The following is a 12,107-nucleotide window of genomic DNA, read 5'->3' as shown; positions in this document are numbered from 1 at the left end:
TGGTCTTGAGGCCTTTCCCTTAGAGTGGGCTGTATGTGGACAGGGTCATGGTTGGGTCCTTGGAGTTGACATTTATGGGGTGCTAATTCTTGACTGCATGGCCAAGGCCCTCCCAAACTGATGCCAGCTGGAGCTTTTCATTGAAAGGGGCATCTCTGACTCCTTCCTTCCCTTTCCCAACAGGGTCCACCTGGTCCCTTGGGCGTACAAGGTCCTATTGGTCCCCCTGGGCCACCAGGTTTAACGGTAAGATTCCTTAGCTTATCACATAGAATTAATTCTTTTCTATCCTTAGAAGCAAATTTAGCTTCTCAGCAACAGGGGGAGAGAATTCTCCTTGCCCAGGCCTCCAGCTGGAGGCAGAGCTGCTAAGCAGTAGCTACTGCTGCTTCAGGACCATAGCAATCCCCACAGCTGCTCACTAAGCACCCTCTGGCTTGAAGTAATAACAGTAACTGCATACACAGCTTCCATCCTATACAGGGTTTACAGTTTTGTTCAATGGCTTTCAGCACCCCAGCTTGTTTCAGTGCCCCTGCAGCTGCTGCACCCACTAGATCACCATTTGTGGTGGCTTAAATGCATCCCAGATCCACCAGCCATATTTTCAGTCTGCCCCCAAAGCCCCTTGTGCACCACAGCAGAGGGAGTTCCTGTGCCGTCTCCCCCATTCTCCTACCTGTGCAGTGGAGTGATAATGCTTCTATCCCTTTTGAGCACTATGAGCCTCTGGGGCAGGGGCAAGGTGGGATTTGCACATAGATCAGTGTTGGATTTGGGGTTCCACTTGAACCTGCAACTGGGCAAATTAAATAAGGAAGCAATTGTATATACTAATGCATTGAGTAAAGCTTCTGGTCATGAGGACCATCTCTCAGTGGGAGACACAAATTCCCAGTCAATATGTGTGTAATGTAAATAACTAGGACAAGATACAGGTTGGATCTTTCAGAATTATTAGCAGTGGTATTATTTATTAACATAACTCATCATCATTATTTCCAAAGTGCTTTGCAATCCCCTGAGCAGAAAGTGTTATAACAGAATGATTTTGTTTTGTTTTGTTTTACAGGGACCTCCTGGTCCAACAGGGCTTCCAGGGCCTAAGGTATACCCCCCACCCCCTTTTTTTTCTTATTTTCCCTTTAGTTTTGTTCAGCTCTGTTCTAAGCGTTGATTATTTTAACTCTGTGCAGGGTAATATGGGTTTGAACTTCCAAGGACCCAAGGGTGAAAAAGTGAGTAGAGGATTTTTACTGTATTGCTTTCAGAACAATTCAAGCTTCTTTTATTGCATACTGGCATGGCTCATGTTGTCCATGTCTGTAATAGCCTTGAAGTTTTATATATTTTGCCATCTTTTTGGGTGTTAGGGTGACCAAGGCCTTCAGGGACCTCCAGGGCCACCAGGACAAATTGGGGAACAGAAGAGACCAACTGACATAGAGTTTCAGAAAGGAGATCAGGTGAGTGGGAATGGAGGAAACTGTCCATCTATGGTAGGCACATGTCCAGTTACTTAGAGCTGCTCATTCATTGGAAGCTGTACTACTCAGAATGACATCCCCCAAAGTATAGCTGGTTGGGGGTCCTGCTGCTTTTTCCAAGGCACTGAATTGTCATTTGCCTCAGCCAGGCCTATCCATTTCTCCTATATCAGAGGGTGGGTCAATCATATTGGTTTAGTTATTTCATTTTGCACAATGTCTGAGCCATCTCCACATGTTCCCATTATTTAAAAAATTAAACTACACAAGAAACAATCTCCAAAATGAAATCCTATGGAAACAATAAAAGTAATCAACCTTCCACAGCAAGATTTGAATGGCTAGTCAACTCTAAACATCCAGGCTGAGATTTTTCCAAGCTCTTTCGGGATTCAGTTGCCCAATTCCCATTCATCAGACATCTATGAAAATCTGAGCTGCATCTATCATACTATAATGAGGGGTCCTGTAAAAACTAAAATGCAGCCGACTAACCTCCTTGTCATACAAGACATCTTGAGTCCCTTCTTTCTTTTGGTCTAAATAAAGGCATTTTCCACTTTCTAAGCACCTAAATATGCACATCTGGCTACCCCAGTGAATCTGTAGCCTTGCTGGCAATATTGCTACTGATTTTTAAGTTCCATTTTCCAAACTGTTGCTTTAACTTGTACAGAAACTTCCCCACCCTTAACTGCGGAAGAGTCATTGGGAAAGATGCCAGTTCTGAAGATACTAAATTTGTTTTGTCCTGTCCTGTTGATCCAACAACTTTTCACAATCCCACTTCCCAGATGAGTCAGGCAGTACAAGCAGGGGCATGAGTGCTTTGGGGTTTTTTCCTTTGAAGTTTTGTGATAATGCCAAACACCAGCCTGACCATAGGCAAGGGATGAGGTGTATATTTTGAGGTCCTTCTTCTATTCTGCTTATACTGCACCCGAGTATCTGGTTTTCTCCCGCTGTTTTAGGATTAACACCTTGCTTCATTCTTTCTACCTTTTCATCCTGTTCTTGTTGGCAAACATTTCAGCATGAAGAAAACATTGGTGGTCTGCCCTTAAGTGAGATGTGGGAAGGAGTGCCAGACCTCTCCTCCTTTCACTTTGACCAAAGCAATTTGTCCTTTCCGTCATAAGAATCTTTGGTCCTATTGAAGCATCCTTCAGATCAACTAATACACAACCACCCTGTGGAGTCATCCTGGAAAGGTGGGAGACTCAGGTGTTCTCTGATTCACTGAGCCCAGGGTAGTAGATGAAGAAGCAGAGAACTGGCCATCCCTTTAATTCTAAATTTGTGGGGAAATTCTGGCCCCATTGAGATCAATGGCAATACTTCCATTAACTTCAGGATTTCACCACAGTTTTCACACAGTAAATAAGCACCCCGACTTTCACAATAAGACAGAAATCAAGCTAATCCCATTTCAAAACAAGCCAATCCCTAAGAACCCCAACACTCTATGTGACTAGATTCCTCCCGGCCTGCAGTCTGGGACTGTGGTAGGACCACTGTGCACCCCTGACTCTCTCCCTTCCTTTCCCCTGCTTGCTCCCCCTTGTCCCTGCTTGCTGGGAGCCGATCAAAAAAAAAGAAGCAACAAGCTACAAGCCAAACACTAGCCAAAAAAGCAACTCAGAAGCCAATTAAGCCAAAACCAAACCTAATATCTGCATTTTTTTCACGGGTTTGGCATGTCTAGATTTCTCCTTTGGGGTTTATTTTCAGCTTACACACTATTGCATCTGAGGTCTCTGAAGGTCTAATAATGCCAAAAGGCAGCTGTATAAATATATAAAACGAGACAGTATGACTGTACATTCCTTAGAAAGCACCAAGACCTACAAACACAATCTCCCAGCAAATTGCATTTGGTCTTGCACTAACAATAATTTTAAGGTAAATATTTAGACTTTTGGTGAAAGTAATATACTTGGAAGTGAACTTTTATAGACTGATCACCATCACAACTCAGTTTTTATTCATTCTGTAAAGGAGCCATCCCAAATTTAACACATTTGTAAGCCTGGGGCCATCGCACCTGAAGTTGTGATCTCAGCTAATTGCACAAGCTAAGCAAGGTCAGGCTGGGCCTGTATGTGGATTGAAGTCCTGCAAGAAAAAAGCAAGTCCTGATGAAGTGCTTTGAGGGATTCAGTAGCTGTCCCCTCTAAGTTAGTAATGAACTCGTTATTCAGCATGAGCTACTGAAGGTGCAGCTATAGAAAACAGAGGTCCTACCTTTCACTAAAAATCCAGTAGCATTATTCCCAAGAGTAGAGGAATTAATGGTGTCCTTGCACCTTCAGTAATTACTCTCTGCCCCTTGACTAGCCTCCTGTAATTTCAGCTGGCTAGGTTATTTTTATTTCCTGCCCTAAACTGTTGTGCAGCACAGCTGTGGGCAGCTAGCCAGCCACTGTGCTATATGCAAGAGGCAATTGTATCTCAATGATTCAATGAAATAAATAGATTGATCAGTTAACAAAATTTGTACCAGTACTTTGGGATACACATGGATCAAAGACATTTGATAAGAACCACTAGCACTCATGGCACATGAAGAAGTTTAAATGGCAGCAAAATCCTGTTTAAAACAATTGACCCAATGTTGGGAGGTGAGGGCTTTAATCCCCTTCTCTCTCTTTTCCCCCATGCCTGACAGGGTATTCCAGGAGAACGAGGTCCACCAGGACCCCCTGGGCCACAAGGTCCTCCTGTGAGTAATTCCCACAGTGGCATTTTTTTCTTAGAATAATGTAAGAGAATTGTAAATTCGTTCTGCTCTGTCCCCATGGGCTGAATGTAAGACAATGTTTGTGTGTTCAGGGTCCTTCAGGTGGCATGAAAGGTGAAAAAGGTGAGCAAGGAGAGCCAGGCAAAAGAGTAAGTAACTTCCTTGAACCAAAGATTTATTTTTCCAAATGCTTTTAGCTTTGAGAATTAAGCAGATATTGAATTCAGGCCATCAGACTTTCTTGGTAAGAGATTTTATTTCCTCCAATGATCTACAAGATACTGCAGATGACACTAGTGATTCACTGGTCCTATTCTAGCTGAGTGTAAAAGCACCTTTTCAATGCACCCTAGTGGAATTACCCTGCATGTAGATCTTAATCTTGAGGCAGGAACAAATGGGGTAGAATTTCTGTCATAAGCATTGGACATAAATGCTTTACAGTTATGCATGGAAATTTTCTTTAAAGCTATTGAGGCTGCACAGTTTGAGTGGCAGTTTCCTTTCAGAGAGGGTCTCCATTCAATTACCCTAACAGAATCCCAGTAAGTCGAGCTATTGACACATTTGTAAGCTGGTGCCTGAAAACCCATTCTAAATGGAGTGATCTCTGAGGTGAGTGAGTAGAACAATAGCCTTTGAAAACTATATTAAAAGTTAACTCCTATCTGCTGTCTCTGGAGGAGTTGTTGCTGTGTATATGCAGTCTGGTGAGGGGAAACATAGGCATACCTATGTAACAGCATACCTTGTAGGGATGGCAATAGGTCACTTCAGTCATAGATTCAGAGCCAACTATATACCTTTCTTGAGTCGGGATTGCCTTGGGTATCACAGTTCAGTGTGGTGAGGTAAGATCAGCAGGGGTCCAGTAGGTGGACTGAGGAGATGAAGTAAAGACAAGATGCCATCAGTTCATAAATTCTCTATTGGAAGTTAGTTTCCTTATATAATTCCTGCGCCCACAACTTCAGCTGAGGGCAGTGGGCCCTTCTGAATATCAGACCCATAGGTTTCACAGAGGTTAACCAGATGAGATAAAATGCTTTTATGATAGGTTTCCCCCAGCCCCTGTTTTAAAAAAAGACTGTGCAAAAAGTCCATTTATGAATTCAGCATTCTAGAGTTCTAGGTTTCACTCAGGAAGGGCTTTGTTTTCATTTGTTTTTTGGGCGTAGGATAGAGAGGGAAGAATATAATGCCAAAACTCCCATTATATTTTGCATGCTTTCCCAAGTTGCTTTGCTGGGAGAGGGGACACAAATCTGCATAGATCAGAAAGGATACAAATGCTTGTTTTCTTTTTTCCACCCTAACTTTTAGCCACAGTTATTTTCCCCCTCTGATTTGGGACATTTAAGTTTACTGGGGGCTCGAAATGCAGTTCTGCTGTGAGCTGTGACTCTACAATATTATGTGGGGTTCCATTTTTATTTCATGTGTCTCAATTTCTGTATCAAATGGGCTCTTTTACAAGTATTGAGATAATTTTGTAATTGCCAGCCTCTGAAAGTCAGCCTGGAATCTCAAAGCACTGTTTTTTTCCAGATTGAGCATCATCATTAGTAATAAAAATTCTGCAAACCAACCTTTGTTCTAGTTACACCTGTGTGGCCCTTTTGTCTGCTGTGGGGTTGTTTGGGTGTGACTAAGGGCGAATTTTGGCTCTGTGTCTAAACCTAGTCAACAGTGCCATTGATGACTGAGCTGCAGTAGAATCCAGCTCACTGTCTCCAATATGTGGTGGTGGTGCAGTGGAAACAGTAAAAATGGTGCAAACTCTTTTGTCCTGACAATAATCAGGTATCTGCTGCCTATGTGTATTCACTGTCATTTGAGTATGAAGGTGCATTTTTAAAAAGTCACTTTTCAGACTAGAATCACAATTTAAGCCCTAAATCTATATCCAGGAAAACTTTCAGTGGGGGGAATCAGCACTTGTTAAATTTGAGGTCATTTTATGCTGCATTCTGATAATACTTAGGATTTCTGTTGATCAAGCTTTTGTTACCCTGGTTTTCTATGTTAATCCTCAATTTAATTAATGCCGGCTTATTACACCTCTCTTAATTGTGAGATTTATCATAGGAGTTGCATTCTAGAGAGTCTTTGCTTCATTTATCTACCACAAAGAGAAACAAATCATGCAATTCCTGGCAACGGCTCTTTGCCACTAAAACTTTTTATTTTTCAATGAACATTTGTGTTTTGAAGGGGAAACCTGGCAAAGATGGAGATCCTGGCCAGCCCGGTAGGGATGTGAGTATCTTATACGTTTCTGACCTAAGCCGATTCTTTGTAATGCTCTTGGGATATTTGCAGTGAATATTTTGAGGATGTTTCTTTTCCTTTCCTTGAAGGGTTTACCTGGTGAGCCTGGTTTAAATGGTGTTCCAGGAAGAGATGGTGAAAAGGTGAGCGTGGGTTATTTGTCTTTACTGCTAGAATAGAGTGAAAGCCTGCCTGTCACTGAAGCTTACATACCAATGCCCAGCTCCTACTGAATAGAAATTGCAATGCCTTGTCTTATCTGTTAACCTGCAACAGAATCTCTGCAATCTCTTGTTTCCTGACACATAAGAACATAAGACACTTTTTTGAAAACTAATTTTTTAGCTCTCGTGTTCACAAATATGTCATTCAATAATCTGTAAATATATCATTGGCAGGGTCTGAAAGGTGAACGTGGTCTGCCTGGTCCTCCTGGAGTTGTAAGTTACTTTTGCTTTCTTCTCCTTTTCTTCTGTTTGGTTGGCAGTGCACCATTTTGTCTCCTCATTTCTTCCAGACATTAGTGTCTCCAGTTTATGCTAGTGCCTAAGAGACCCAGCAGGTAGCACCAAGTGTTAGTCACCACAACCCACTGCTCCCTTTCTTTAGAATGTGTCATCTTGGGTTCCAAGGTCCTTCAGTTATAAACACAAGGCCAGATTCATATCTCACTTACACTAGTGTAAATCAGAGGCAAATCCATTGAAGGCAATGGAATAAAAACATCATAAATTAAGATCATAATCAGTAGAGCTGGTCAAAAATTTTCAGTCAAAATGTTTTTCTGATGGAGAGTGGCTTTTTTCAATGAAATTTGAATTTTTTTCCAACCTGCTCTAATCATCCCCACAGTGAGTAGCACCATGAAAATATAAATATCCCCACACTATTATTCATATAATAATCCATATTAATGTAATCCTGTAGGTCATGGAGTGTCTGCAACTGAGAAATTCTAATGACGTCACAGCAGTTCTCACATAGGGTCGGATTCAACCTCACTTCAGAGAGTAGTATCTTATTCCACAAGCAGTCCCCCTGAAACAGAGAATAGGGTCAAATTCTACCTTGTTACAGTGATGCAAATCCAGAGTATCTCCATTGACATATGTGGCATTCCTATGGATTTGCACCATAGTTGAAACTGCAGTTGAATAAATTGTCAGATGGAAACAAAAGGTTTTAAAATACCTGGGGTGAAGATTCTGTAGTTTGGGTGGGTGTATTGTAGGTTTTCTTCTCGCACTGTTTTTGGGAATGGGGTGTGCCTGAGGCTTGGCTGTGGAAATCTTTCTTGCTCTCATTTTGACACCATTTGGTTCTCAAACCACAAGAATGAAGTGTGCACTAGTATTTTTTAGCTAACCATGTGGGAATGCAGTACAGCCTCACAATAATAGTGCACTCTGCTGGAACAGGGGACTTTCTTTTTTTAGCAGACTTTTGTTTGGGATCCCAGTTGCATTAGGAGGATCGTGCCATCGGTTTGAAATGTCTTGAGCTGGCTCTTGTGGCTTTGCTACACAGAGACACACCTCTCTTCACTTTTCTAGTGACTTTTTCTTGGCTTGTTGATATGACAGATCACAGGAAATGGTGTAGAAGTGGGACCAAAAGGGAATAAAGGACTTCCAGGATTTCCAGGACCTAAAGGCGAGCGTGGATATCCTGGCTTGCAAGGGCCTCCTGGCTTGTCAGGGCCTCCAGGTAAGAGTTGAGGTGAATTGCTTGTGTATTTTGCTATCTGGAGAGTTAGTTAGCTTCATGATCTTAGTTCACTGCCTAGTGGGGTGGTGGCAGTGTGGCAGTAATCACCATCACAATTGATACCCTGGTTGACAGATGGCCTGAATGACCAGTAAAGGCAAAACTATTAAGAACTAACTTTGAGCCCTGGAGATGGTCCTCCAGCTGAGGGTTGAGGCGTGAGGACTCTTGAACATTCATGGTCCATGCTTTCGCTGTTCTGTGGTGAATAGAGGATGCTAGTCTTCAGGGCTGTCAATGAATCACCAGTTAAGAATGCTGGAGTAGTAACTTAAGGGTAGTTTAGCCCTTCATTGCTTGCAAGTAATGTATATTATCAGAGTTCCATATGTATGGAGAAGAGTTTGTGTCAAAACTGTTGAGACTGACTGTTAAACATAGGTTTAAATACAGACTGGCCAAGTGCTTAAAGGTGGAGTTGATGATGGACCACACTTAAAAAGGGGTCAAAGGAGCTTGCTAGCCATGTCTATCAGAAAGCTGTACAGGGAAGGAGAACATTAGGTAACTCTAAAGTTATGACAAATAAATACATGTTTTTCCCATTTTTCCTTTCACTAGTCCTGTTACAATTTCTTCCTTACCTAAATTGTTTACTCATGTTAAGTCTTGGGGTCAAGTTTTCAACCAAAAGTCTCTGCAAATGTAATATTTGCCTGCCCCAAATTCCATACTTGTGCACGCACGTGTACATCAGGATGTGCAGTTACCTGGTTTGCATAGACAAATGCGTACACCTGTAATTTGGCTCTCTTTATGGAGGCCTGATGAAAACTCTTACCCCATAATATAACTCCTATGCCATGGTCACATACATGAAGATTTAGAGAGAGGATGTTGCCTATGGTAGTAGCAGCAACCTAGCCAGCTTTCATTGTCACTTTTACAAAAGTCCATGGTTTAAACCAGAGATACTGAAGAATTAACTTTTTTCCATTTTAGGGATTGCAGGTGTAGGCCCCCCTGGTCCACCTGGTTTGCCTGGGGAGCAAGGACAGAAGGGGGATCAAGGTCTACCCGGAGTTTCCATACCTGGACAGCCTGGACTTGATGGACGGCCAGGGCCACCTGGACCGCCAGGTGCCCCTGGACCTCCCGGAACAACTATCCCTCCTAGTAAGTGATATCTTCATTGACCAGCAGCCTTGAAATACTTGACAGATAGATAGTTACTCAGCAACAAGGAAAAGAGACTAAATATCTTGATGTAGGTTTATTTTGTCCCCCTGCTCCAGGGACACAATTCAGCTCCAGCTGAAGTAATGGAGAGACAAAGGTGAAGTAATGTCATCTTTATGCTTCCTTCCCAGCTCCTGGTGCAAGTTAGAGCACCAAAAGGACTGCCCTAACTTTATGTGGTCTGGAAGGGTCCCCTTGCTAGCTAGGAATTATCATCTTGTGTTTCGGTGTGGCCTTGCCATGCCTTTTCCTGGCTCCCGCCAGCCCTGACGTGCCCCTTTGTGTAAAGTGGGCTCTACAAGCTTTATTACAGCCCAGGATTCCCCCATATTGGGGGAATCTCAGGATCTTTAGGGCAGCTTTAAGGTCAGTTTGCACCACTTAAGTAGGCACAGTGTTAATAGAGAAGGGCCAATGATGTGGCCCCAGAGGTGCAGAATAATGCTGCTTCCAACTCCTGCTAACAAATCCCACTTGTTCTAAATAACAAAGTAGTTAAGGATGTGTTGGATTTGCACTTAAATAAGGATTAAGTCCCTCTCTGTCATTCTTTAGAGATTGAGTTTAGTCTCCACATTTGGCCTAATAACTCGTTAGAGGACAATTAAAATTTCTATTTCATTTCAGTAAAATAGTTCATAACATGAAAAGGAAACATTTTTCAGAGTGCTCTCTATATTAAATTTTGTTCCATCTTCTTCACATTTCTTTGGGTCCTCTAACTAAGCAGCCAAAATCTCCCATGAACTCCAACTCCCCTCCCCTACACACACATGCCCCACATTATGTCTTGGGCATAGGCTACTTTGGAGGTTTTTGAATTAAATACATTGTTATTCCCCATATTTAGAATAATTCAATGGACTGGCACAGGTCCATTTGCTACTTTGTATTCTAACTTTGCCAGCCTGCCTCCCAGCTCGAAGGCAGGGAGATAAGCTGAGCAACAGAGAGTCTGGAGGCAGGCTCTGGTGGTCTGTGCTCAGATGAGGGATGTGAAGGGCCAGGCAGAGTGAGCAGGCTTGGAGGGGGAATGCAGGGTTGAGTGGAACTTTGGGAAGGCGTTGGGAGAGAGGGGCTAGCATGGATGTGCAGCGGGGAGTCAGGGAGCAGCTTCATGTCTCTACACTGAGGCTTTTGCATGTCATGAGAGTTCCTCCCCATGGGTGCTGCTGTATATATGGGCACATTTATGAACAGAGTTATGGCTGCATATCGGTTGCTTAGGATGGGGGTGAGGAATGGAAGGGGGAGGATATTGATTGGGGTGTAGATGTAACTGTTTATTTTCTTGTGTTTTATGGTTTGCATTGTTGTACCGTGCAGTGTAGAAGCCACAGCCCCATGTTAGCAGTGTCTGGTGTGGAGCTTCCCCAATCTCTGTTTAGTGTTTCCTGTCTCTGTTTGACTGATAGTAGAGTTAACTCTCTCTCTCTCTCTCTCTCTCTCTCAACTCTTTCACCTTTAGGTGACAGAGTATGTCAGCGAGGGCCCCCGGGTTTTCCAGGACCTCCAGGAGACAAAGGTTTTATGGGAGAGCAAGGCCAGAAAGGTGCAGTGTCATAAGTATGCTTTGTCTCTTTCTTGTTGTTTAAAGCATCTCCCACATCAAAGAGGATAAATTCATGAATACATAGGAAATGCTCAGCTAATACAGTGCTGAGCATCATAGAAAAGCCGGGTGTACATCAATAAAACTGTTAAACCTCTAAAAAACCTTGTAGGCTTTTTTTTAAGAGAGTATAAATAGAATGTTTTTATGCCAGCTGTACTTTACTAAACATTTCCCATATTGGTTGTTTTTTCCTTCTTCCCAATCATGATTAGAACTCTTGATGCTGGCATTTAATGTCTTTTTGAAATCCCAGCTCCTAGTATTGAAAGATTTGCCCCCTAAAGGAGCTAATACCTGGAAAAAGTTCTACATTTGGATTTTTGAACACTGAAAGCGTTTTTGTTTGTTTTTTGTTTTGTGTTGTTTTGCATTTTTGCTAAACAAATTCCATCAGATACATCTGCTCTGTACCATGCGCTCTACCTGAAGTCCTTTTTCGGGTGATAGTAGATCTAAATGCTACTTTGGTTTCTAAAAATCAAGGATGCTGAAAGTGATGTGTATGAGAAGCCTTCTGCTAATCTATTAAGATATCATATAATTATATAAAATTATAATTATCATATGCAATGATATAATATATGGCGAATATAATGACAGGACTATTATGTTGGATGCTCTGTGTTTTCCAGAACTAAATGCTCATATCTGCTTTTATAATGTGACTCTTTCTAGGTGATAAGGGAGAGACGTGCTTTAATTGTATAGGAACTGGCATTTCTGGGCCTCCTGGGGACAGGGGACCACCCGGACCTCCAGGTAGCCCAGGTAAAACAAAAAACAGCTGGCTGCATTTTGTTCTTTATTTTATGGCCCACAAGTGTGGGTATGTTTGTGTGCAAACTCAGACACAAAGCCTAACTCCAATGTGCATGTACACATTACCCTTGTGTGCCCAAGTGATGGGATGCAAGGGCACATGTGAGTTCACTGCTGACGAGTTGAGTATATGCGAAAGTCCACCCATTTTTGAAAATCTGACCCTTAAGAATCAGATTTTTAAATGGTACAGATGGTCCCGCTTGATATTTTCCGCTAGTAAAAGTCA

General features: G+C 42.4%; 1 protein-coding gene across 6 annotated transcripts in view; it reads left to right on the top strand.

Moving 5' to 3' along the window:
• The window catches only part of COL4A5 (collagen type IV alpha 5 chain), a 148,753-nt gene that overhangs the window by 82,069 nt on the left and 54,577 nt on the right, over positions 1-12,107 (top strand). For all 6 annotated transcript variants that reach the window (XM_038415699.2, XM_038415696.2, XM_038415698.2 and 3 more), the window contains exons 10-22: positions 184-246; positions 1,073-1,108; positions 1,197-1,238; positions 1,374-1,466; positions 4,156-4,209; positions 4,320-4,376; positions 6,442-6,486; positions 6,588-6,641; positions 6,897-6,938; positions 8,082-8,205; positions 9,208-9,381; positions 10,913-10,996; positions 11,735-11,827. In XM_038415699.2, the coding sequence (XP_038271627.1) occupies positions 184-246; positions 1,073-1,108; positions 1,197-1,238; positions 1,374-1,466; positions 4,156-4,209; positions 4,320-4,376; positions 6,442-6,486; positions 6,588-6,641; positions 6,897-6,938; positions 8,082-8,205; positions 9,208-9,381; positions 10,913-10,996; positions 11,735-11,827 (961 nt within the window). The remainder of the gene's footprint in view (positions 1-183; positions 247-1,072; positions 1,109-1,196; positions 1,239-1,373; positions 1,467-4,155; positions 4,210-4,319; positions 4,377-6,441; positions 6,487-6,587; positions 6,642-6,896; positions 6,939-8,081; positions 8,206-9,207; positions 9,382-10,912; positions 10,997-11,734; positions 11,828-12,107) is intronic.

Source organism: Dermochelys coriacea, chromosome 9, assembly GCF_009764565.3.
Source record: "Dermochelys coriacea isolate rDerCor1 chromosome 9, rDerCor1.pri.v4, whole genome shotgun sequence".
Taxonomy (NCBI): Eukaryota; Metazoa; Chordata; order Testudines; family Dermochelyidae; genus Dermochelys; species Dermochelys coriacea.
This window is presented reverse-complemented; position numbering and strand designations above follow the sequence as displayed.